General features: G+C 40.3%; 1 protein-coding gene across 2 annotated transcripts in view; it reads right to left on the bottom strand.

Moving 5' to 3' along the window:
* Positions 1–1,718: 1,718 nt before the first annotated feature.
* Positions 1,719–27,635, bottom strand: part of CD28 (CD28 molecule) — a 33,263-nt gene continuing 7,346 nt past the window's right edge. The window contains exons 2-4 of one of the 2 annotated variants that reach the window (XM_019021773.3): positions 14,462–14,818; positions 11,687–11,811; positions 1,719–6,665 (exon numbers count right to left, since the gene is read on the bottom strand). In XM_019021773.3, the coding sequence (XP_018877318.1) occupies positions 6,537–6,665; positions 11,687–11,811; positions 14,462–14,818 (611 nt within the window). In that variant the 3' untranslated portion in view covers positions 1,719–6,536. The remainder of the gene's footprint in view (positions 6,666–11,686; positions 11,812–14,461; positions 14,819–27,635) is intronic. The other variant, XM_004033082.5, reaches the window with a different exon arrangement.

Below are 27,635 nucleotides of genomic sequence, written 5' to 3'. Positions count from 1 at the left end.
CACCTTTTCCACCCCTTCCTCAGTCACCAGATGCAAATATATTTAGTCCAGAGAATAAATTCAGACGTGGAGATTAGCATGGGGAAGGAAATCACATATAAAGCTCATGAAATAAACAGCGCCACTTGTCACTGTTGATCTCTGATTAACTGGCTCTTCTTTCCGAAACAGGGCCTCCTTTTCTTCTTTTTCTCTCTCTGTCTTTCTCTTTGTTTTCAGGTGACACCCACACATATCCTTCAGTGTTGGCAGAGATGCTCACTCAGATAACAACTGGAGTTCATGCTGCACATTTTCATCTTCGTGTGTCATCATCACCATGTAAAACCACAACTATAGGAAAACAAAGCTGTTTGCTGCTCTTCTTCTCAACTGACATTTCCACCCAGCTCATGATTAGAGGAGAGTTTCAATTTATCATTGAGATAGCTCTGCCTGATGAAGTGAGAGTAAAATCCAGTCCACTTCCACCCTGAAATCCATTCACCTTTCTTCAACTTTTTGTCCCTTCAAATTCCTAGCATTCAAGGGTCTTTCACAGAGTTTCAACAGGCAAATCAGATAGGAAAATGAGCTTTGGGAAGCACACATTCTGGCCCTGAGAGTTGCACCAAGAATGAGGTCAGATTTGAAGAGCTGATATATTCTTTGATCACCTCAAGCAATTTATCATCTCAAGCAATTTTCAAGTGTTGGGCCCAGTGTCAACACCCTGAAATGAACAAAAGTCACTCTGAGAAATTATGTGACCTTCTGCTCTGGACAGTGGCCTAGGTTTCTAAGTGCTAGGATCCTGTGAATCTTCAAAGAGAAAGCACCTATTTCTTCTGGGTTGCCAAATCAGGGAAAGCTGAGAGGCCCCACCATTCACATGTGTTCTTGAAGGGGTATGATCCCAGTTCACTGCAGCCTCAGCCTCCTAAGTAGCTGGGACTACAGGCCTGCACCATCACGTCTGGCTAATTTTTTTTTTTAATACAGACAGGGTCTCCCTATGTTGTTCAAGCTGGTCTGGAACTCCTAGACTCAAGTGATCCTCCTGCATTAGCCTCCCAAAGTGCTGACATTACAGGCATGAGTGACTGTGCCCAGCCCCAAACTTTCTTATGAGCACCGCTGTCAAAAAGTCAAGAGTTAGGCCTCAGTTTAGGAAACACAAACAGACATTAGAAGCAAAGTTACCAGACAAGGTTCTGGTCTGCTTTCCAGACCATCCCATTTGCTGCTGCATAGTGTGATGGTTAGGTCCCCATTACAATGGATCCAGAAGCTTCTTTAATTTTTTCTCACCTATCCATTATCTCTGATCCCGACAAGATGGGAGAGAAGAAAGGGTACTGCTTTAAAAAGGAATCAATCTGTTTTATCATACTGGAGGGAAAAAGTGAATTCGGGGTTGTGGGCAATTACAATATTCACCCTGTTGGGTAGCTAGAATGTTGTGGGAAGTGTTAGGTGAAGCGAAGTTTGCATTTTATTTTGTTTTGAACTTGAGTTTCAAGGTACTAGAACCTTTTTACAGAACTGGGTTACATTATTTTTATTAGCATGGTAAAGGAGTGCTTATTGAGCAGATTCATTTAATGGCTGACTTTTTTTTTTTTTACCCATCTCGTTCCTTTCCAATCAATTTGATTTGTCTTATTGAACTATCCATGAGTAACCAGCTGAGTTCAGTCTTTCTTGGAGTAGTAAGAGACATATAAGCTCATCTTTTTCAAGTTTAATTACCTTTATTAAGTTTAATAAGCTTCATTTCACCAAAGAAAAGAATCAGTTTAGAGATGAACTCATTGCACACCGATTTAATTGACTCTGAGTCACCTTCAGAGTAAAATTTCAACGAAGGAAACAGAAGGTGCTACATGAATTATTAGACCAGCTCTTGTGTCTGTTGTTCAAGCGCCTTTCCCTTCCCCTACCCAGAAGATGATAGGGGTGTGTGTGTGTGTGTGTGTGTGTGTGTGTGCTATTAGAGTGTTCAGCTATGATATGAGTATGACAGGTGAAGAAGTTGAAATTTTCTGTCCCCAGCATTTCCATTTGTGAGCACTTTTTGAATCAGAGCCAGAGAAGGCATTTATAGAATTAGTTGGGGGTAAAATCACCCCAGAAAAAAGAGTAGCAGGTCAGTAGTAGGATGGGATTTTAACATTTTAGACAAAGACAACATTTTCAGAAGTCTTAAACTAAAGATATGTTTAAGATATAGCCAATACTCCATTAAGAGGGAATTTGGGGACTTCAATGGAAAATCAACTTACTCCGGACAGTGGCTGAGTTGGCATGACTTTTCTAACAGTATTGGTTTTCCTCACTGCACAAAAATTTCTAAAACATAAATGAACTTATATTCATCAGATTTTCTTTCACTAGATTTGGCTGTGTATATATTTTACCTCCTGGTTTTTTAATAAAATGAATTTTTGAACTTCTTAAGAGGAAAGTAGAAAATAGAACTGGCTTTCTCCCTCTCAAAGTATGATTATAACATTTAGACTGACCGTTAATTCATAAGGCCATGTAAAACTCATTCACTCAGTCAATAAATATTTATTATATACCAGGCACTGCTCTGGGCACTGGAGATACAGCAAGAAACAAAGCAAAGTTACTTGCCTCATGAAGCTTATAAACCACAAATAAATAAGAAAAATGTCTAATGTAAGAGATGGTAAAATGCTATGGAGAAAAATAAGCAAGGAAAGCAGACAGGGTGTGGGGTAGTTTAACTAGGGGAGAAGATGACACTTCAGCAAGGACCTGAAGGGTGACAAGGCAAGCCAGGTCATCTACAGAAGGACATTCTAGACAGAGTAAACAGGACATGTAAAGGCCCTGAGGTAGGAACATGCCTGTGATGGTTAAGTATTCCTGACACATTCCTATATGTCAGAAAGTATGCATATATCTATAGGAAAGAGAGACTTTCTGCGCCTCAAATGGCCTTGCAGATAACACAGACTCCCTCACCCCAGGTCTTGAGAGAGTGTATGTCACTCTCTTTGACCTGGATTATTAATAAGTCTATAGCAATCAAGATCCTGGTTCTGGGTCCTTTACTGGCACCATCTCTAATCTCCAGCATGTAGTTGAATTTAACACTTTGGGATCAGTATCCAGGTCTGGTATAGTTCCCAGCTGGCAGTGCAAATGGCTGGGATAAGGGATGAGGCATCCATTTAACCATCAATACCCTCATTAAAATAGCCATGAGGACCAGTGGCTCAGTTAGTTAACCTGAGGGACTGATGGGGTCAAGGCTGAAGTTGGATCTCTGTCAAACTTCTCAGCACTCACATGACACAGAACACATAGGTAAGCCTAGCCTGACATCTCAAAGAGGTCAGCCATTGGTCTGATAAGAAATTGTGACTGAAGTTAAGCAAACCAACCAGAAATGTACCCTGCTTGAAGTGAAATTAGTATTTGAAAGTCTAGCTTTTTCAAAAAAGGCTAAACTGGAGATTTATACAAGGATTTACCCCACACCTCTTTTAAATAGCAAGTTCTATCCAAATTCATTGCCAAAGCGAAGCATATCTATTCTGAAAGCATATCTTTCTTAATACCAAAAGACAATATTAAAGTACAAATTTAAAGCAGACATATAGTAGTTTAGTAATTTTATCACTGAATATATAGAACATAATGTACACTTGGTCTCTTTAAATTGGCATGCTTAACCCAAATAGGTGAGCTCACAATCAAAAATTATAGGAGTACCATCAATTATAAGACTCTTACAATAATAGCAGCAAATGACATTGTTTTCTTCATAACTACCATATCTGAAACTATGAAAGCATTGCTCCTACCACTGTTTTTGAACCATTTCTTGGTTCATACTAATAGTGAAAACGGACTTCCCTATATAACATTTCTTCTTGTTTCTGTGCAGAGTGAGTAAGAAACATCTCAAGTGTGATTCATCTTTAGTAGGCCTATTTTTCCAGTTAGAAAACAAAATCATTTATTACCATAGATCAAGTCTTTCCATTTAAAAAAAAAAGTATTTATTTATTTGCCACTGCCATTTCGAAAAACTCTCCAGCTCTGTCATTTTCAAATACAATCTGATAACTTGGATTGAAGAACTCTGTGTGCCCAAGAAGCTGGCAAGTGGCACACGTGCCAGGGTAAATCCAACAGTTCTTCAGCACCCAAGTACTGCTGAGTTTGATCTTCTTGGGACTGATTAAATTCATGGAATGGAAGCCCACTTAAAAATCAACCAAAGTACAGTATTTTCGATATTTTCGATCTGGAATCTCAAGATTCCTACTCCTCCCTTCCTTCTCACATTAAAAAAAAAATTAAAAGACCTCTTTCTATACATAAAAGTGGGAGGTGCCCTATATTTCATTACAAGATAAACTATTTCAAGAAACAGGAAATGATGGAAGTTAAAAGGTCCTCATATTATAGCACCTCATCCCTGCGTAGTGGGTTTAAATTTGTGTTACAATATTCCCCCCTTCTTAGGCTATTGCCCAGTTTAATTTTTATACATAATTTATCTATATGGCAATAATACCAATAGCTAACATTGTATGTCGGGCATGCTACTAAATGTCAGGGATAGGCAGAGACAAAGACAGACTTGGGCCATGCCCTCATGGAGATTATACTATAGGAAGTGACATTTGTAACCATTATCTCCATTTTATAGTTGAAGAACCATCATCTTAGGTGGGCAGTGACTTGCCTGAGGCTATTCAACTACTAACGAGACTTGAACCAAGTCTATGTGCCTCTAAAACCTAAGCTCCTTCAACACCTGAATTAACTGAAGCATGAACAAATGGTGAGGGCCACTGAAGGGCCATTCTTCAAGGTCCGCAGGCATATTCTAGTTGACTCAAACTGTAGGTAGAAAAATATCCATGGTCATTTCAGGGTTAGGCCTTACCCAGTCCCTTAAGAACTCTGATGCTGTCTTCAAAAGACACATTCCAAAATACTTTCCCATGTGAATGGACCTCCAAGGTACAGGAGCAGCTGAGCCCAGAGTTTTGGAGCTCTGAGCCCTAAACCACATAAAGTCCCTGTAAAGGAGCTCTCACCAGGGCACCTTCTGCCTGACACCTTCTGGAAGATTGTCACCTAATGCTGGCTATCTCCTCAGCACATGGCAAGAATTTCATTACTCCATTCTATTCGTCCTCCTTCCAAAGAACCTTCTTGGGACTCATCCTCATACTCTAATGAATGCTAACATCCCTTTTTCACAGTATTCTCACTTCTCCTATGGACGCGCTTTCCACAACCCACTTTGGATCTCCACACCGACATTAAAGAGACCAACTGTGCAACCCTGAAACATATGAAACAGGAAAGCTCCTACCTGGTCTGATTGGAATGAACTGTTAGACAAATAATCCTTCATAGTACTCAAATAATTTTGTGGTTTGTTGTTGTTGTTGTTGTTGTTGTTGTTTGAGATGGAGTCTCACTCTGTCGCCCAGGCTGGAGAGCTGTGGCACGATCTCGGCTCACTGCAACCTCCACCTGCCAGGTTCAAGCGATTCTCATGCCTCAGCCTCCTGGGCAGCTGGGATTACAGGTGCCTGCCACCAGGCCCAGCTAAATTTTGTATTTTTAGTACAGACGGAGTTTCACCATCTTGACCAGGCTGGTCCTGATCTCAAGTGATCTGCCCACCTTGGCCTCCCAAAGTGCTGGGATTACAAGCGTGAGCCACTGCGCCAGGTCCCATAGTACTCAAATAATTTTGACATAAAGTGACCTTATTTCCTGACATATTCTTTCTTCGTGTAGGAGAACTATTTTATTCTTTTGAAAGTATATTGTGAACATTAACACTGAAGTCTCATGACAGGGAGTGAGGAAAGCAACTTGGTTTACCTGATATTGCTTTGAGGGAATCCCTCATTTGACCAAATCCCTCATTTGGTCAAAATGACTAAATATGATCAGAATTCATAAAAGACAATGTCTACGTATTTCTAAACTAAAGGAAAACAGCATTAAATAGGAACTACATGGCTCATTTCATGAGTGGGAGACAGTGTTTTAATGGTTTTTAAATATGTCTTCCTATCCCTCCCCCTACTCTAACTTACCCCGTTTAACCCACTAACCAAAAGATTAAACACCCATTTAACCAAAAGGAATGATTTCCTAGCCTTTCTTCTGCAACTAAAATGTCTGTGGATACCACACTTTGCTTGACTGAGATGTGCAGGTGAGTGAGAAAGGAAAGAGGCTCCCAGAATCCACTCCCTTTTTGTTTTCTACCCTAACTTCTCAGTCAAGTCACTAAGTACATGGTAAGTTGGAATGTGGGCCATGGCACTGTAAGACTTGGCCTGTCACAGGAAATGTGTTTTACTTCATTTCAGAGTCTCAAAATGATCTTGATATTTGGTCTAGTCACTCGAGAAAAATTGGCATTGGTGGCCCAACAGGGGCCTGAGGTGGCCGGCTGGAGATGGCGGTCATTTCCTATCCAGAGCAGTGATATTGAGCAGATGGGGGCTGCCAGCCGGCTGGCTTCTGGATAGGCGTCCGTGTCAGGAGCGATAGGCTGCGAAGTCGCGTGGTGGGGCATAGGGCTGGTAATGCTTGCGGGTGGGCCCGGGGCGGCGGGGAGTCATGTTCATGTAGTCACTGTGCAGGAGCCTGCTCCTCTTACTCCTCACCTGCAGGAAAGAGAAGTGTCAGTATGGAGGGACAATGACATGGAAGGAGTTCTAAGACTGTGGACACAACTATTCATAATATTAACTGTCAAATGACAGAGACATTAAAACACTAACCTTTTTTGAGCACCTTGGACTTGGGTAATGACTAATCACACCCAACTACTGACTCTTCACATTGAACTTGAAAAATCTCAAAGAAAGTATTTTAGAGAAATGCATCCCTGTTACTCTCAATGCTGTCATTTGACCTGAATTAAAAATGCACACTAATTAACATATCCACTGTTGATATGTAAATATACTTGAAGGCCCTTCCTCCTTTGACTAGGTTAAGCCTACCCACATTGTGATCTTCTTACATTAGCATTTGCTTAACAAGCTGTTTTTCCATAATTAACCAGAGAGGACTTTCAACTCCTCCAGAGTCTGTAATAATCACAAATTTGTAAAGATGGAGTCCAAACTAATGGCAATTTACAGTTCTAGACAACTAGTACATTCCTATGTCTTTATGGGTATGTATTTCTACACTCAACTCTCTTTCATAGGCTTGGCTCCATCAGGATGAATTTCCACCAGAAGTGAGGGAAGTAAGGGCAATAGTTTCACCCACCACGAATCTTAGCAAAATTTTTGACTAAGGGTTAGGAACATCATTTCTGAATCAATGTGATAGCAAAATTCTACATTTCTTAACAAATGACCCAGAAAACATCTAAAAACAGAAAGCCATCAGATTTCTGGATTCAGAATTCTCTATTATGAAAAAAGTGCCTAGTTCCTGGCACACAGGCCGATACCTAAGTAGATAATGCTGTACATGAATGACATGATACCTGAATGAATAAATAAGTGAATGATTTCAGCCCTGGTTTTGTTTCCATACACTCCTGCCTGAGCACTTCACACCTTCCTTGTCAAAGGGGCATGAGTAAGTGCTAAAGAAAGGTTTGAAAAACACTGACCTCCATGTTACTAAACACAGCTAACATGTTTTCAGTCCTCACCTTCTTCAACTCTCAGCAGTATTCTGCAGTATTCTATACTATTGATAACTCTCTTCTTTTTGTGATACTATTTCTCTTTGCCATCTATAACATCCCAGTTTTTATCCTACCTGTCTTGTCACTCCTTCCCTGCCTCCTTTGCAAGCTCATCCTTCTCTAACCAGCCGTTAGAATTTCTCACTGCTTGGTCCTAGGCCTTATTCTCTACTCTATCCTCTTTCCCTAGGCAATCTTATCCACATTCACAGCTTCAATTACCACCTACTCACCCAAATTTATATCTCTGGACTAAACCTCAAAGCCACTCTAAACTCAACATGTCTAAAATAAAACTCAAGATTTCCCCCAAATGCTGTTTTTTTTTACCAGTGTTTCTCATCTGAGTGAATGACACTACCATATATACAGTTGCCCAAGACAGACCTCCTAACTTCATCCTTGACACCTCAAGCTCCCTTAATCCCTGTCCCAGGAGACATTTAGTGAAGTCTAAAAACATTTTGGATCATCACAACAGGGAGGGATGCTACTGGCATCTACTGGGTAGAGGTCAGAGATGCTGCTAAACATCCTACAATGCAATGAAGAATTGTTTTGGTTCTACATCCTTTCTGTAAATGAAAGACTAGAGCTGTCTTGAGCACAAGATCACAGCAGGGCAGAGGTGAGGCCGAGGAAATGTCTGTCCCCAGATGAGTGTAGAAAACAGCTGATAACCTGGGAAGCATTTTTAGTACTTACTCCAACCCTGAGGACTCCCTTTGCCAAACCTCCAAGTGTCAGCCTCTGCCTCCGGACACCCAAACCAAATCATAGCTGGTAGAGAGGCCACAGCAATAAAGGTGTCTTGATTCTCAGGTTCTTTACATTGCACATAAAATAATGAAAGGTCTGTTGCAGCCAGCTCCCATGCTTATCCTCAAGTGATTGTCAGATGGCAGACTTACTTATTATCACCCTAACTCTAAACACAGCAGTGGGATGAAAATGACAGATGCATGGCTGGGAACAAACACCACGCAGAACCTACAGCACCCATGTGCATTGAGTATGTATGCATATGTGTGCAGGAAGTACCTACTCTACGTGTCTGTGTCATCTCCACCCCTTCAACAGTGAATGTCAGCTAACGATACGTGATTTCTGGACCATTCCTCCTTTGCCCTTCTCCCCATGCCAGCCTTACCCACTTGTTTCCTGGGAACAGCAGCAATACGCAGGGCATATGCAAGGTAATCTACTTAAGTATGTGGTCTTCAAGAATCTACTGGATTATTATAAAAAGCAGACACTACCTGTACACACACTATCTACATTCCTCACATTATGATGTGCAGTGGGAAACATAATGTTTTTTAAAAAGATTTCTTTAGGAAAACGGGCAGCTTTACCAGCACAGCTGCATGAATGGAGAACTGAAAGACAGTGACAGGTGCTGGCCTGTGACAGCTTGACCAAAGGGAGCTCTTTATTTACTCAAATGTCAACATCAGGTCAGGAACTGAGATAGAATCTGCAGCTGCTCCCAGAAACCCGCTCAGCCTAGAAACCCACTCAACCCAGAACTGCCTACAGCAGCATATCATAGGCCCTCAGGAAGTTCCGGAAAACAGCAACTTACATCAAGGCACGCTGCAGACCAGCCAAAAATAGGATGTCAGAAAATTACCCAGGAAATAGCTAAACTCCAGGGATCCATAATGGCCTAGATGCCCAACTCAGCAAGGTACTTGTTGCTTAAATAGCAACAGCAGGAAAAGATGAACCCAGAGTAAAAATACTATGTTATTCTACGAAATATAGACAAACTTGTATTTATACTCTTTTGGTAAGAGAGTACAAAGACCCAGGTTTGAGATGCAGATAAGTGGTAGTTTTTATTGGGTAACCGAATTGACTACAAGAGGCCACAAATGACAGGACTGCCCAATTCACAGGGGGTCTGTAAGACAAAGTAAAACAAAAATAAATTTTTTTAAAACAAAGCAAGATGAATCTCACTAGGAATTAGTAGTACTGCCAAGGAAAAACCCAGTGTGTCTACGATGTGTCTGAGTTGAAAGTGAACGGTTTAAATTCATTGAAAGTGAGAAGCTGCTTTTGTCCCTTTGGGTGACTCAAGTCACTCAACAAATTGATGTCTCATTATAGTAACTGACATTCTAATGAATATTTATAATAAGTTTTCAATAATAAGCAGTGTCCTCTGGCCATTGAAGGTTAAAGTAGTTCCCAAAACTACTTTCTGCAGAGCTAGTAAATTACTTTGACCTAGGTCAGCATATCACAGGGGAATGCCTTTCCTGGAGGGGTATCCAAAGGGCCACTGCACCTGGCCTTTAAGTTAGAAAGTTGAGATTCCCAATGAGAGGACTGAAAAGCCATATGGTAGGCATAAAAGCCAATGGCCAGAGATTAAGAAGAAACAAGAACTAAGAATTCTAAAAACTCGAAAATTATCAGCAAACACCAGAGGATCAAAGCTAGAAGATAAGTTGGATGAAGATACCAAGATCTGGAAAGATGAAAGTAGTCAACTAACATCAGAGACAGAATTCAGGCAACATTTTACAATACCAAAGCCCCACCTTCAGGGTTGGGCAACTTGCAGAAGGCAAGCCAGGCAAATTCTTAAGATGATACCTAGTATAAAGAATTTCCAGGAACAAGCAACCACTTTGTTTCCTACCCTGCGGCAAGTACAGAGTAAGCAACAGGCAGCCTGACAAATGTCCATCTGAGCCCTAGGGTCTTCTGAACTGCAAGGAGCATGTGGGGAACAACTGAAAGGTAAGCTTTGGCAATAGGCCAAGAAGAGTCTAAAAGAATCTAAGACTGGATAATAGGAAGGCATGACTGTGGATCCAGGTCTGTACCCGCAGTCACCAAGCTGATAGTAAACAGAATGACTTCACATGATATGGCTTTCAGAAATCACTGACCCATCTATGAATTAGGTACATATATGGATTATGCCTTAAAGATGAGTATCATACTTCAGGCAGACCCATTTAAATCCTTAATTTGACCTCTCTGGAGGTTATCAATTCATCAATTCAATAAGCATTCATTAAGCACCAAATGTACTTAATACCAAATGGAGAATATCAAGAGAAATAGTCTTTTGGAAACTATCAAGAGAAATAGTCTTTTATGCTTGAGAATACATTTCTCATTGAAGAAATGACTCATCCATGCATGAGTCTAGAAAAAAATTCAAAGACAACATGGAGTCAATACATTCTATACCATACTATGTACCTAAGAAGTTTCTGAGTAAGAACAAGGGTCACTCAGGGGTACGTTCTTAACTGTAGGTGCGTTCATCAAAATGTGTTCAAACCCAGGCCAAAAATTCAATGTTGAGGAAGGTAAAGAAAAATACACCACATTTATTACGTAAACATTTGCAAAAGTTAGTACTTCAATTCAGTGGTGAGAGCTCAGAAAATTCTAACTCCCATTATAGTTTCATAATGACGGCACCATACTTGGCCTCACACAATTCAACTGCTTCAGAGGAGAAAAAATTATGACTCAGATAAACAGATCTAGTTTCTTTGCTAGGTTTGAATACACAATTTCAGTAGCCAAGTTTCTCATGACTTTTGATCAAGCCAACATTGTCCATTGGCTTCAGTTGCCTAGCTTCCCAGGTTGCCTAGGTGTTTATACATATATACGCATTAAAACTGTTTTATGTGTCATAATTATATTGCAAAATGGGGAGAAGAAAGGCAACTGCTCCTAATCCCTCCACCCTAATTTACCCATTTAGCTTCTTATTTTGCCTCACCACCTACTCAATGCCTTCTGGGAAATCTAACTCATATCAGATTTTTATCTCAGATAGAGTTGAACAAGCTAAAAGAGAACCTACTCAAGCATGGGGAAAAGAAAATCATCATCCTATATTAAACAGAAAATAAACCACATAGGCAAAATTCTTGAATGTGTTCAGATTTCATGTGCAGTGGAAAAGTTACATAAAAGCAGTGCTGCTTCTCTTACCCAGAAAATAATAAAGGCCACTGTTACTAGCAAGCTATAGCAAGCCAGGACTCCACCAACCACCACCAGCACCCAAAAGGGCTTTGAAGGTCCGGGAAATAGGGGACTTGGACAAAGGTGTTTCCCTGAAAAACAAAATAGAGTGGATTAAATGATACAGGAATAGCAATTGAGTGCATTTCCTTCCTTGTGAACATCAGAGAAAAATGTGAAAGAAATAAAAATATTAAACATATCACCAGCTTAGAGTGAATAGATTTCCTCTTTGAGACTTACCCAACCCCACCGCTGACCATGATCTGGTCAGTTTTCACGACCACAGTTGAAAGCCATTACGTTAGGATGGTACACTGGTAGACTTGTACTCACTTGACTTTGAGGATTCTACTGTGTGATTCAAAATGGTGACTTCCAATGGCCTTAACCTAACTTTATCCCTTTCTCCCATCAGAAGATAGTTAATCTAGACCCTAAACTGCATCCTTGGAATAAGTTAAATAATATACATGTTTTCAAGCCTTAAGAAAATCATCAGCCTAATATGGCAGTCAGAACACTGGACTGCTAATCAGAGGATAAATTTCTAGTTCCAACCCTGTCTCATAGATTATATAATGACAAACAAATCACTTTATATCTTTAGGAATCAAAAGGGGATGAGAAGGAACCTATAGAATTCTATTCAAAATTAGAGAAAATTAGAACTAGAAAGCATACCAAAAATCCTCTAGTCCATTGATTTTCCATCCTAGCTGCACAATAAATTATCTGAGAAAGTTTGAAAATATAATGATGTCCAGGACCCCTTCCTCAACCCATATCAATTACATCAGAATCTCAGGACTGGAACTAGACATTGGTATTTCTTTTAAAACCTACTCAGATTTATAATATACAGATAGGATTGAAAATTACTAAGTACAGGATCATTGGTGTCCTTCTCAGTTCTAACATAAATGATATGTGTATATGTGTGTATACATATATATAAAATACTATCCTAAAGTAGCATGTCTTTCATATAGGAAAAAATATTTCACTCTTAGCTACAAGCAAAATAGCATAATTTTTTAACCTTTGACTTGATACAATTAAAATATTCTGTTTGGATATTACAGATATTAGAAATCTAAATAGGACTCAGCAAACAAAATATTCACACATTAATTGTCTCTATTTTGCCAGAACACAAAAGCTTATCTGCCACATTAACAATTCTTTCCTTATTTAGTATCCTATTTTTCATCAGCATGGCTCTGCTCCAGCATTGAAGAAAAACCATTTATTGGCATTATGCTAGGATTCAGTACAAAACTGAACATATGTGTTTCTTATTATCATTCCACAAAAATGAAAAGCTATGATATATCCACAAAGTATACCAAAAAATCAAACTTTACTTGTTGCTACCAATACTGTATTCTTCTGAGTTGGGGAATCATGATTTTTCTCCCTAACATTTAGGCAGAACATAACGTCAACAAAAGCTCAGTAGACTTATTTTCACTAATTCACAAATACTGCTTAACAGTTGTACTGAGTTTTTGACTATGAAAAAGTTAGGTGACTTATCCAAGATCACACAGTTAATTAATAGCAAATTTTATGTCCCCCGGTTTCTAGTCCAGCATTCTTTGTATATTTTAGAAAATGGAAGGTACGGGCTGGGCGCGGTGGCTTACGCCTGTAATCACAGCACTTTGGGAGGCCCAGGTGGGCAGATCACGAGGTCAGGAGATTGAGACCATCCTTGCTAACATGGTGAAACCCCGTCTCTACTAAAAGTACAAAAAATGGCTGGGCGCGGTGGCTCACGCCTGTAATCCCAGCACTTTGGGAGGTCAACACGGGCGGGTCACGAGGTCAGGAAATCGAGACCATCCTGGCTAACAAGGTGAAACCCTGTCTCTACTAAAAATACAAAAAATTAGCCGGGCATGGTGGCAGGTACCTGTAGTCCCAGCTACTCAGGAGGCTGAGGCAGGAGAATGGCGTGAACCTGGGAGGCGGAGCTTGCAGTGAGCCGAGATCGCGCCACCGCATTCCAGCCTGGGCGACAGAGCAAGACTCCCTCTCAAAAAAAAAATTAATTGATTAAAATAAATAAATAAATAAATATACAAAAAATAAGCCAGGCGTGGTGGCGGGCACCTGTAGTCCCAGCTGATCGGGAGGCTGAGGCAGGAGAATGACGTGAACCCGGGAAGCAGAGCTTGCAGTGAACTGAGATCCCGCCACTGCACTCCAGCCTGGGCGACAGAGCGAGAGTACGTCTCAAAAAAAAAAAGAAAAAGAAAAAGAAAAGAAAAGAAAAGGAAGGAAGGAAGGAAGGAAAAAGAAAATGGAAAGGTACTTTTACAGAGGAAGATTATGGAGCACAAAAAAAGAATTAATTAGAAATAGAACTGAGTCTTCCTGAGCCTTAACCCATTAGACCCAGCTGTTACTTGAGGGCACCTGGGCTTACATTTTAATGGTAACCTCTTTTCTGCCATGATCCACCGGAATGGAGAAAAATGATCTGTTCCCACATGCGGTAACTTCATCACTTACTCTCCCGCTCAATGTCAGCAAAGGAAAATAAAGATATTCAAAATATAACCTTGAATCTCCTCTACGGTAAAGGGAAAAAATTTTCTGTAAACATTATTTGTCTTTGTTAGTATCAAATCACTTAGGCCTTATTCAACCCCACCACTGACCACGACCCAGTTTTCAGGACTGCATTTGAAAACCATTACTTTAGGGTGGTACACTGGTAAAGTTGTATGTTACCTTTCACGTGGATAATGGTTCCATTGCTCTTCTCATTGTCTAGGTAAGGAGGAGGATACATAACTTCAATTTTGCAGAAGTAAATATCTGTTTGGTTAACATACAAATTCTGGAGGTAGAATGTCACTGATTCATTGCCCAATTTCCCATCACAGTTGAACCCCGTTTTTGAGTAAACCTGAAGCTGCTGGGAGTAATTCCCATATACAACACAGACTTCCACAGCACTATCCAGTCCTTTGTGAAGGGATGCCCGGAACTCCCTTGAGAAGAGATTGTAGGAATACTTGCAGCTAAGGTTGACCGCATTGTCGTACGCTACAAGCATGGGCGACTGCTTCACCAAAATCTTGTTTCCTGGGGGAAAAAAAAATCATTTGCTTAGAACAAGAATATAAGGATAATTTTTCTTCCTGAAAGCAAAATATATTAATTAACTAAGTGAACAGATCTCCAGCAAAGGTTTTCTCTTGGCAGAAGATGTAGGACCTCTTCGGGGATAATTATACTGAGAGTTCAAAAGTTAACATTTCAATATTATTTTCATCCTCTTTTGAATGGAACAATGGAGCATGTTTTCACCCAGAAGGCAGTACATGGCTTTCTGTTAGCATTGAGCACCACAGCTAGGCACTCACAATTTTTAAATCTATATTCCTGAGACATTAATATTAATCATGCATTGGGCCAATTTCCTGACTGAGTGATATATTTGGAGGTGGCTTTAGTGCCTGACACAGACACACAAATAGATCTGTTTCTTTGTTTGTTTTTGAGACAGAGTCTTGCTCTGTTGCCCAGGCTGAAGTGCAGTGGCGCAATCTCAGCTCACTGCAACCTCCACCCACCGAGTTCAAACAATTCTCCTGCCTCAGTCTCTTAAGTAGCTGGGATTACAGGTATGCACCACCACGCCCAGCTAATTTTTCTGTTTTTTTTAGTATAGACGGGGTTTCACCATGTTGGCTAGGCTGGTCTTGAACTCCTGGCCTCAAGTGATCTGACCACCTTGGCCTCCCAAAGTGCTGGGATTACAAGCATGAGCCACCATGCCCAACCTACAAATAGATTTGTTTTTAAGTTGTGATACAGGTTTTTGTAAAGGAATTAAAATATTTTGAAACATTTTTACTTTGTTTATTGCCCATTGCAAGAGTGGGATGAAGAGATAAGAAAAAATATAACCCAAGAGTTTGCTTTAATGTGTTTTCCGCACCAAATTCAGAGAATAGCCTCCCCAAGAAATTCATAGATCTATTCCCTTAAATCATGAAAGGTGAAAGACTCCAGAGGGGAGTTATCTCTCTGGTCCATCATCTACCTTTACTGCTATCCCAATAAAAGATCAAAGAATCTGGAGACCATTTAGTTCAATCTTTAAAAGCAAAGAACCTGAAACTAGTTTATCAACTCCATAAGTGAAGAGAACACATTGATCTCATTTCCCATGGTATCCTCATTGTTGGCACAGGACAATATTATTTCTTTTTTTTTTTTTTTCTTTTCTAATGACTGTATAAGGCCTAGAAACATTAGCTGGTTTGTCTGAAGTCACCAAACAAATGGTGAGCAAAGCCAGAACTAAAACCCAAGTTGGCTATGACCACCTGAGAAATAGACTACTGAAGCACTGAGAAACTGAGAATCAACTTTGCAACCAAGACACCTTCCAAAATTTTTCTTTTTTTTTTTTTTTCTGGAGACGGAGTTTCGCTCTTGTTGCCCAGGCTGGAGTGCAATTGTGCGATCTCAGCTGACTGCAACCTCCGCCCTCTGGGTTCAGGTGATTCTCCTGCCTCAGCCTCCCGAGTAGCTGGGATTACAGGCATGCACCACCATGCCCGGCTAATTTTCTATTTTTAGTAGAGACGGGGTTTCTCCATGTTGGTCAGGCTCGTCTCGAACTCCCGACCTCAGATGATCCACTGCCTCGGCCTCCCAAAGTGCTGGGATTACAGGTGTGAGCCACTGCGCCTGGCCCTCAAGAATTTTTCTAAAACAACAAACCACTTTGTGTCTTTGATTCAAATTTCAATGCAAACAAAAGCATTTTTTTTTGCTCTTGTTTTGGAGTATGTTAATAATTATTTACCTACTTGCATTTCTTTTAAGTTTATTTGAAGCAACATCCCGTATACCCACACTGAAGAGCCAAATAAAATCAGATTCATTTTTAATTGAAATTTACAATTTAACTGAATTTGAATTCATATACACAGGTGTTTTGTTTTGGTTTTGGTAAGAAGGAAATGGCATAGAACTAAATTAATAGTAGCTTTTTGTCTCCTATATAATCAATAATGCTGGCTGGGGATGATGGCTCACACCTTTGTGATCCTAGCACTTTGGGAGGCCAAGGCGGAAAGAATGCTTGAGCCCAGGAGTTCAAGACCAGCCTGGGCAACATAGAAAGAACCCATCTCTACAAAATTCTTTTTAAAAAATCATTGCTGGCTTTATATCAAGAACTTTAAAATGAAAAAATATCTGTGCCCAAGTCCTCCCGCTTCCGGAAATTCTGATTTAATTGGTCTAGGCTGGGGGGAAGGATTGATACTAAATTTTTTTTCTTTATTTTAGATAATAACTTTATTGAGATATAATTCAGGTACTATAAAGTTTGCTGTTTTAAAGTGTAAAATTCAGAGATTTTTTTAGTATATTCACAAAGTTATGAATGAATCACCACTATCTGATTCCAGAACATTTTCATTACTCCATAAAGAAATACCATACCTATTTACCATCACCCTGCTTCCTCCCTCCCTTAAATCCCTGGAAACCACTAATCTACTTTGGCCCTATGAATTTGCCTATTCTGGACTTTTTTTATAAGTAGAATCATACAATATGTGGCTTTTTGTGTCTCGCTTCTTTCACTTAGCATAATGTTTTCAAGTTTCATCCATGTTGTTGCATGCACCAGAACTTCACTCTTCATGGCCAAATAATATTCCATTGTATGGCTATACTACATTTTGTTTTTCTATTCATCACTTTTTGGCTATTATGAATAATGCTACTATGAGCATTTGCATACAGATTTTTGTGTGGACGTATGTTTTCAACTCTCTTAGGTATTTGCCAGCAGTAAAATTGCTGGGTCATATGGTAACTCTATGTTTAACTTTTTGAGGAATCGTCAAACTGTTGCCAAAGCAACTGCACCATTGTACATTCTCACCAGCAGTGAATGAGGGGTCCAATTTATCCTCACCCTTGCCGACACTTGTTATTGTTCATCTTTTCTATTATAGCCATCCTGGTGGACATGAAGTGATATCATGGTTTGATTTGCTATTTCTCTAATAACTAATGATGCTAAGCATCTTTTCATGTGCTTATTAGCCATTGGTCTATTCTTTTTAGAGAACTCTCTATTCAGATCATTTGCCCATTTATTAACTGGTTAGGCTATTTATCTTTGTATTATTGAATTATTAGAGTTCTGTATACATTTTTTATACTTTTTATTTTTTTATTTTTACAGAGTCTCACTCTGTCACCCAGGCTGGAGTGCAGTGGCATGATCTTGGCTCACTGCAGCCTCTGCCACCCAGGATCAAGCAATCCTCCTGCCTCAGCCTCTCGAGTAGCTGGAATTGGAGGTGACCACCACCACTCCCAGCTAATTTTTATATTTTTAGTAGAGATGGGATTTCTCCATGTGGGCCAGGCTGGTCTCAAACTCCTGACCTCAGGTGATCTGCCTGCCTCAGCCTTGATACAAGTTTCTTATCAGATATGTGATTTGTAAATGTTTTCTCTCATTCTGTGGATTGTCTTTCATATTATCTTAAAAGTTCTCCCACTTGATTCTAGTATTCAATTGGGTTGAAAGACACTATGGCCTAGTGGAATTCACCTGACAACATATTTAGAATGACCTGGAAAAATCTAAAAGCCTTTGGTTTTCCAAGGCCAATTAAATCAGAATCTCTAGGTATAGGACCCAGGCATCCAGTCATATTTTTTAAGTTTCTCTAGTAATTCTAGATGGCAGTCAAATTTGAGAACCAGTGGCCTAACAGAGGAAAACTAACTTCTTATCCTCAAATCGGCCTCCACAGGTTTTTCCAACCTCATTTCCTCAAACTGAAGCCCTCCTAATTAGACCATTTAAGCCAACATCCCAAGAACAGACTGTGAGCATTCCTACCTCCATGCTTTGTCTACTAACTCCTTGGCACAGAGCACCACTCCCTTCTCAGGTCTCAAAATGATTACTATCTGTATCGCTCACTTGACATTTGGTCGAGTTCTACCTTTTAAACAACTCTTGTTTCACATGTTTCAATTTGCTTAGCTTTGGATTCATGTGCATTTCCCCTAGGCCCCTGGTTTCCAAGTCTCTTGACAGAAAGGACCACATGTTATGCTTCTTTACATAACACAGTATGACTAATAGACTCTCATTAAATAATTGTTGAATGAAAGATGGTGATTCGGCTGTATTGTTGTTATCAGCGGCTAGGTTTGACTACCATCTCATTAAATCCTTTTTGGAAACCTGTGTCAACAACTTTAACTTCACTTATTATTTGTTCCACAAATATTTTGCAAAAGCACTGAAAAATAGACATGCAAAGAATCAAAAAGTTCGACCTGTCTTAATACAAACATCCAATTTGTTTTTTTGTTTTTGATTTATTTTGTTTGTTTCCTTTTTTTTACTTAGAAGGAGTCATTAGGTCAGTTCTAATTGGAAGAGCAACCAACTCCAGCAAGCAATGCCTGCATCTCTCCTCCTTTTCAGAGAGTGAGTGCAGGTTAGGCATTTGTATTCTGCTTGCTCACCCCCCTGGGAATTGTGTTTCTATTGCTAATTATTTGGATTCTGTTTTAATGCACATTCAAATTCTTCCTGATCTGCCTTTGTGAGCTGATTTAAAGAAAAAGATGAGAATGAGAATAGGACTTCTTTGTGGAAACAAAAAAGGGAGTGTGGGTGGGCTGGAGAGAAACCCCAGATGGCTCCCCAGTTTGACTCCCTCTCCCAACACACACAGTGAGGTGGAGAGAGGGAAGGGAGAGAGAGGAAGGAAGAAAAGCTGTGGCATCTAGAGTCCAGTGGTTTGCTGAATATGTCCTGTCTAACTCAGGGTGTGACATGTTCCTAAGATGCACATGGGAGAGAAGAATTGATTTCCCAAAAATGAATGCCACTCAATTCCTGTCCTACGGCAGCTCATGATCTGATGGGGAAGAAAGATATAAATAGACCCTACTTTAAACATAGTGACACAGTGATCTGCACAAAACTTCCAGGGGCAACAGGGAAACCAGCTAAGGATCTCAGGAGATGACGGCTGACCTGAGTCCTGAAGGAGTATGCATACATGGATTTGACCAACTTTTACTAAGTAAAAGTTAGCCTGGCTAAGATGTGTCTTTGTGTTGGGGACTGGGGTGAGGTGGGAGAGTGTGTGTTTGGGCTGGGGTGAGTTAGGGGACTGTGGGGAGGATAAGACAAAGAGAGAAAAAGAGTAGTCTGGGCAAGGGAGATGAGGAGGGTAAGAGTGTGGCCGACTTGGGGAATTACAGCTACCTTCTTTTTGCTGGGCCATGAGTTATGAAAGACAAGATTGTCAGAGCAAGCATAGTTCACTCCATTAGAGAGCTTGGGCTCTCTTCTGAAGGTGATGAAGATCTACTGAAGGCTTTTATGCGGAAAAGTGCTAAGATTTTGCTGGAAAAGAGCTTGAAAACTATTTGTTTTCGATAAGGCCATTTGAGGAAAAGCCATCCAATTTATTGTTCATGTTTACTTTCCTCCCTCTTCTTTGTCAACATAGATCATTTTTAAATTAGCTGGCTCTCAAACACAGATACTATGCTTGAAATCGTTTGCTTACTATGTGTTAACATGTAGCTAACAGCCTCCTAGTTTAGAGTTCAAGCTGAGTTCAAGGTTGGCTGATAAAATCTCGTTTCTCAATATTTATATCCTCATAGCATTTGGTCCCACCTTGGTTCATGTCAATAATTCAGAGAAGCCTAAGTGGGAAACTATCTCACAGGACCTCAAAATCTCTATATGCTTTGCAAGACAGTAAATGAGAGAAATTTACTTTTGGTGCTAGAAAAAGATAACCAGTGACTCTAAGTGATACTGAATATGTGTGATCATTGTGACTTTGAGTAAACACAATAATTCTGATTTCTCTTATTTTCTTTTAAAATGGGGCATGTGTAAAAATGCACACCCCTTGCTCTATGAAGTAAAAACATGGAGAAATCAAAGTAGCTGATAATCAGAATATCAGATGACATTTGGCTTTGATATGTATTTTCGGTCTCTGAGTTTCTGAAAATCCACAGTACTTCAAATAATGTAAGGACATATTACAAATGTAAGGACATATCTAGACTCAGAAGAAACCCAAATATGTAGCTCCCTCGTCCTAACTTGTGTTTGATTTCTTTTTGCTTTCCATTTCATGCTAGGAGTGGAAGGCATTCTTCTTAGGCTACTTGGGTATTAGGAGACCCAGCCCTTTCCCTGTGAATATTTGATTTTACTTCTTGTGAGTGTTCAGGTAAGGTCTACCTAGGTCAAACCTACTAGGTTAAAAGAAACATTGTCAACCCATCCATTTTCTTTGCTTACGTTATCAAAAGATTGGTCTGACTGACATTTCTCTAACTGAATTGACAAGTTGTTTTGAAGATGAATTTAGTGCTTTGCTTTTCAAAGCCTTTCCTAGCAGCTAAACCAGCTAAAGGTGTGGAGACAGGAAGCACTAACCTCAAACCTCTTTCCCTCACAGCTCCTGCTTAACAACAGGCAACATGAAGAGTGAGATTGGAGGTGAGAAGGTACTTATCTGCTGCTTGTGAGCAAGGTACTGAGAGCTAAAAGATTTCCCACAGATAATCTGTGAATCTTGCGATACAGCCGACTTCGGGAAAATTGAAAGTTGCTTGAACTTCCATGAGAATGGCAGTGGGTGGTGGGGAAGCTTGGTTACAAAAAAAACAACTCTTGCCATTTACACCTATTATAAACGGGTCAATTACCATATTTAGTAATGAGGTCAACCCTCTGCATAGGTGGGGTGGTAACCACCTCTAAGGTGTGGCTCCCAGCATCAAAGAACCCTGACCTTAAAAGGACCATCCCACCAGCTCAGTTAATGCTTAGATTTCCAAAGAAAATGAAACCCAAAATGCAATATGGGAAACACATTGGCGTAATTTAGTATCTATGGCTTACATTCACAGGGCTATAAAATGCTGTCTCTTATCTCATCCGAACTCTATATTCAACTGTGAAGTAAATAGGCAGGACAGTCATCTTTATGCCCATCTTACAGATGGGGAAACTGAGGTCAAAGAGGTAGATGAGTTGTCCAAGGTTACAGGAAACATAAGTGATCCTTGAAATTTAAGCTCATAACTTATGACTTCTAATCTATTGTTCATTTCCTTCTGCCATGTTGCATCAAAATTTCAACACAATTGCAGTGATTGGTTCTAGATCCTCTCAGAGTTGGACTTGATAGGGAGGATGGTACTAGATGTCTGGAGTGAGGGTTAGGGAGGAGATTACCATTAAGTAGGGGAGTGAATGGAATGGGAAGAGGACCAGAACAAAATACATTTCATTTTCCCCACTATTTTATTAGAGTCTTATCCTGCAAAAAAAACACACTCAACTGGAAGGGAACTTGGAGATGATCTACGCCAATTCCTTATTTTAAAGAAGAGGCTATTGGGGGGAATAAAAGAGAAGAAGTAAATGACTTTTCAAACAAGGTCACACAAATAATGGAAGAGCTAAGATGTAATTTATTTATTTAGACATCTAGGAGTAATGTTTTAAATCATAAATGGACAGAAAAACAACTTTGTTCATTCAGCAAGACTGAATTTATTTCATGCTCATATCTAGAAAAAAATACATTTCCAAATTTTTTGCCTCTAATGCACATATACAAAACATTTTGCTTACAATTTTGAAGATTTCCTGAAGGTCATAGATGGATCCCAGATAAGGCTTACAGACAGTATGATCACATCAAATGATCTTACAAATTATTTCTGATGCACAAGTAATAATTATACCATTGAGATCTTCCATTCTAGCTTACCCAAGTGTACAAAAGGGATTGAACATAGACATGAGTCAACACATAAAGTCACATTTCAGTCTGAACTTCACTAGGAAAATCCTTAACTTCAGGGCTTTTGTGAATTACATTTGTTTGTCATAGTTTTTCCTTTTCTTTATCGTAGCACCATAGAGAAATAAAACGTACTGGGAAGCTAAAGAAGCAGTTAGAGAGCTGGAATACATGATTAATTAGCAAAATGTGATTTTCCTCCAGAATCTTTAAGAACTTTATCAGGTTCCATTTACGCACATCATAGTCTGACTTTCTTTTGCAGTTGAAAAATCAGGTTGTAAGATTCTAATTATCTTGTTTCCTTTTAAAAATTCGGACTGAACAGAATTTCACATGTTAGGTAGGAACTAAAAACAATGAAAGCTTCTACTTTCAGCCATCTTGCCCTGTGATATTTGTGAGCATACTGTGAAGGTGATGCTGATTTCCCTGGCATAGAAGAGCACCTCCCTCCTGACCACAGAGCTGGTTAAGTTACTGTAACTTTCCTCTGAATATATTTCCTGTTCAGGCCCAGGATGCCCTTCAACACGTGACCATTTGACCACTGGCTCCTTTTCAGGCTCTGTAAGGGGTAGGCTCCCCCACAAGACAACCCGGTGGTTGCTCAGGAAACTGTGAGACAAACTGTGCTCCCTGAGAAGAAAGGGGGACTCAACAGTCTATGGCTCTGATAACCTTAGCTGGTGGCCTGGCTTCCTTCTGATAAGAGAAAGAGAAGTATAAAACATTCACCAGACTGTAGCACCTTTCACCATCCTCTCTGAGCTGCAATGAAGATAAAAACAAAGCTATTCATGACCTACCATGCTTTGAATGAACCCAGCCTTTCTCTCCCAGAAATTCATGTTAAAATGAAAAAATGGTAATAATAATGATAATAATGCAGGTTATGGTTTAAAAATAATTCTGTGGTCATTTCATCCAGTTTTCTGTTGACTGTTATCTTGAAAGTCTTCCCATTTTCACAAGAAATGAAGATTTAAGGAAAATCTCTTCACACAAAAAAAGGGGGCTTTGAATAAGCTTGATAAACATGCATATACAGTGGTCCTCTGGATCCATGGGGTGTTGGTTCCAGGACCCCTGCAGATACCAAAATCCATGGAAGCTCAAGTCATGCAATTGTTGGTCCTCTGTATCCATAGATTCTGCATCCCACAAATACTGTTTTTGATCCATGGTTGATTGAATCCACAGATGCATAACCCGTGGATATGGTGGGCCAACTATATGTTGTCTCATTCCAGATCCCAAATGAAAACAGATGGCACACACAAAATTGGGCAAGAGTAGGAAGGTTATTTATGAAAGGACTGTTGGCAAAGGTGTGGCAATAGCAGAACCACGAGGGGTAGTGCCAGAGCCTGTGACTTGCAGCAGCAGAATTATGACCACCCTTAGGTCGAAAGAGACCAGGCGACAGCGAAGTTACCAGAACCAGAAGGCAAGAGAGTTGTGTAGTGGAGGCCACCATGACAGAAGCAATGACTTCCATCAAGAGAAGCAGACCAAGCAACCAGCTTTGGCCAAGATTGTGTATATCACAACTATCAGTTATACCAAGCACATTAACTGTTCTTGACAGAAAGTATGGTTTTAAAACAAAATCTAAAGAGGTTTTAGTTTGAACAAGGACAAATGATTATAGGTAACAATAGAAATAGAAATAGAATCCTGATTAATAAATTTACTAAAGGCCTGGCACGGTGGATTACACCTGTAATCCTAGCACTTTGCGAGGCTGACACAGGTGGATCACTTGAACCCAGGAGATGGAAACCAGCCTGGGCAACATGGCGAAACCCCATTTCTACAAAAAATACAAAAATTAGCTGGGTGTGGGGGTACCTGGCTGTGGTGGCATGTGCCTGTAGTCCCAGCTCCTTGGGAGGCTGAGGTGGGAGGATCACTTGAGCCCAGGAGGTCAAGGCTGCAGTGAGTGGTGATTGCACCACTGCACTCCAGCCTGAGAAACAAAGTGAGACCCCATCTCAAATAAATAAATAATTTACTACAGAAGTTGCTTTTGGTCAGCACTAATCTAAGCCCCACCTTTAACCTTTATTTGTGTTCCTACACAGGCAGACACTATAATGTAGAGGACACTTGTTCTTGTCGTCTTAAAAAAATTATTGTGCTACATGTAACTGTCAGAAAGTAAGTCAAAGGTCAGATAGTTCAGTAGCAAAAAGTCCCATTTGAGCACCAAGACCTAAGGCATTCATTTTTGAGAGGGAAAAGTTATCAAAAACAATCAATGAGTACTTTCTGAGAAGAAATTTTGGTGTGTCACAGAATCGTCCTTTGGTATTCTGACTTCTGCTGTGACAGCGTCATTCATTCATTTATTCATCAAATAAATAAGGGACCTAATGTACTTGATTCTTAGGAGATGGGAAGATGTAAAAGACAGAGCTGTTTCATTCTAGGAGAAATCCGAAGGCAGGTACACAATTAGCTACTCTCCGAAGCCATCTGTGGTACATGAACCCTTTAAAGGGTCATTGACAGGCACGCGAAAGAGGCCTTGTTTCCACACAGGATGATTCTGGAGGCTTTTGTAGAGACTTCACATTTAGCTGGGCCATAAGGTCTGGGGCAAATTTAGACAGGCTAAGATCATGGAAATGACCTTAGTGTGAGAGTTTATTTGGAACTGGCAGAGTATTCCATTTATGTAGGATGGAAACAGATGAAGATGGCCGATACCAGTCATGGGAAGCCAAGAAAAGGCACATAGATTTTACCAGAAAGGCCATGGGAGATGCTGAAGATGTCTGAGTTGAGAATGTTGTGGTACATGCTGCTTTGGGAAGGTTAGCACAGCCTTGAGGAGTGCAGCAAGCAATCTTGACTGCCCTTGGCTTGGAGCAAGGGAAGAGCTGAGGCAGAGACCAATCAGGAGGCTGATGCAATAGCACTGATGTGAGTTCATAAGGCCTGAGCTGCGGAGGTGGCAGCTGGTATGAAAGGGTCAAACAAGGCATTGGTGCTCAGTTTTACAGACTGATGGTGAACAGGAATGGAAACCGATCCGGAGTTCACGCACTGGGTAAGGGTATGAGTGGAGGCACCATTGACAAAATGAGGTAAGTTAAGAGGAAATTTGTTCATCCTGGAGGAAAGATCCAGAAGGAGTTAGAAGTATAGGACTAGAGTTCGAGGAAGCCAGTTGGGGATAGAAATGTACATTAGGAAGTTCATATGTATCAGGATGACAGTTAATATTAAAATTGCTAAAAACCATCACTTGTGCTGTAACCCATCCCTACCACTCAGAGACGCCACCCAGCAGTGCAGGATGTGAGTGCTCTGGGACCAAAACTTCCTAAACCCAAAGCAACATAAACTCAGATGCAGTGTGACCCAATCCCTACCGTTCACAGGTCAGCTCTGCAATTTTCCTCTGATCTCCTAATGTTAGAAAGACAATCTAAGGGGACAACATAGCAAGAGCACCTTAACTTACATGAAAGTGGAACCCATACCAAGAGCCACCAAACAACTCCCCAAAATCAAATCTTACTATTCTAAAAGGTTGCCTGTAGTCTAAATAGGAGGTAACCAGGCAATTATAGCTTTCTGTACATATATATTATTATAGTAATTCAGTTAACGGATCAAAAGAAAACCCACAGGTACAAAGAGACCTCCTCTATTAATTTATTATTTTCTAAATATATGTTTTAATCTAGTAACCAGATTTGAGAGCCATATTTTCCTCCTGAGCCACAATTATCCTGATCCCTCATTCAAAACAACTCTGTAATGAAGACAACAGTACATTTTTCCTGTCTGTTCCATTCTGCCTAAATCACATACCTCTGAAGAATCTGCTCAGGATCACCTTGTCATATACAGAACCTCCAGGTAAATGTCATGGCCCAGAAGTTTAAATAATTACTGTGTTGGACCTTAACATTGCATAGGAAAACAGGAGACAGCAAAGGCAGCATTGCCCCCTCGAAGTCCAGCAGTCATTTCTAAGCACATTAGCAGCATCTAGGATCCTGGTTAGCAATCCCTGCAAGGGATTTCAGAGATGGCTGGTTTGTAATTTCCTGTATTTGCTCTATCAGGTCATAAGAGCATCCACAAGGGGATGGGGTAGTTGAGCTGCCTTGTTAGACCCGACAAAAGTTAGCTTTTTTAAAAATTCCACTTCAGAAGCACTTTTAAGCCAGAAAGTAGACCTGAGATATCATCCAGCCCAAACTCTTCATGTATCAGATGAAGAAACCGAGGCCTAGAAAAGTTCTGTCACAGTATGACAGACTAATACTCCTAATCACATCCCCCACCTTGAGAAATCCCTGGGATTAGCTTTTGAGTTTGAAAAAAGAGAGGGCAAAAGAATAGCGGACTGGCCTCCCCAAGCCAAGGTCAAGCAACCATATCCTTGTTCCAAAACACACAGGGAAATGCTAAGATTAACATCCCTGACTGGAAACTGGAGCCCCGCCCATAATGTTGGGCAGGGTTGGTTTGAACCCCGTGACCCTGTGATCTCAGCAGTGAGCTGAGGTCAAGCCTAGCCATAGTGTGCATTGTTGAGGACTCAAGCAAGAATTTAAAGTACACATGGGCAAAGTCTTGAGAGAGAAGGCGTGTATTACCCAGTAGCCCTTGTTGATATAGGTTTAACATCATGACCTACTCTGAGAGATTTGTTTGTTTTTAACCTCAGGTTCACCAGTATAGAATCACTCATCTACCATAGCTTCATTCTAACTTATCTCTACCCCTATAAGTCTCTTCTCTTCCTCCCCATCTTCTTAGAGATTTGTCCTCCTCTCTCTAATACACCCATCTCCTATGCAACAAATCTCCCTCCTTATCTCCTTGAGAAAACTACCCCCACCCTCTTTTTTTCCTCTCCCTCCTCCTCCTTTCTTTCCTAATAATAGCCTTCTCTACCCTCAAGCCCTGCAATGCTACACACACTCTCTCTCTCTCTCTCTCTCTCTCTCTCTCTCTCTCCCTCTCTCTCTCTTTCTCAGGTCCAGCACTTGGCTCCTTCCACATGTCAAACATACTTAAGT

This window comes from Gorilla gorilla, chromosome 11 (genome assembly GCF_029281585.2).
Source record: "Gorilla gorilla gorilla isolate KB3781 chromosome 11, NHGRI_mGorGor1-v2.1_pri, whole genome shotgun sequence".
NCBI classification, from domain to species: Eukaryota; Metazoa; Chordata; class Mammalia; order Primates; family Hominidae; genus Gorilla; species Gorilla gorilla.
This window is presented reverse-complemented; position numbering and strand designations above follow the sequence as displayed.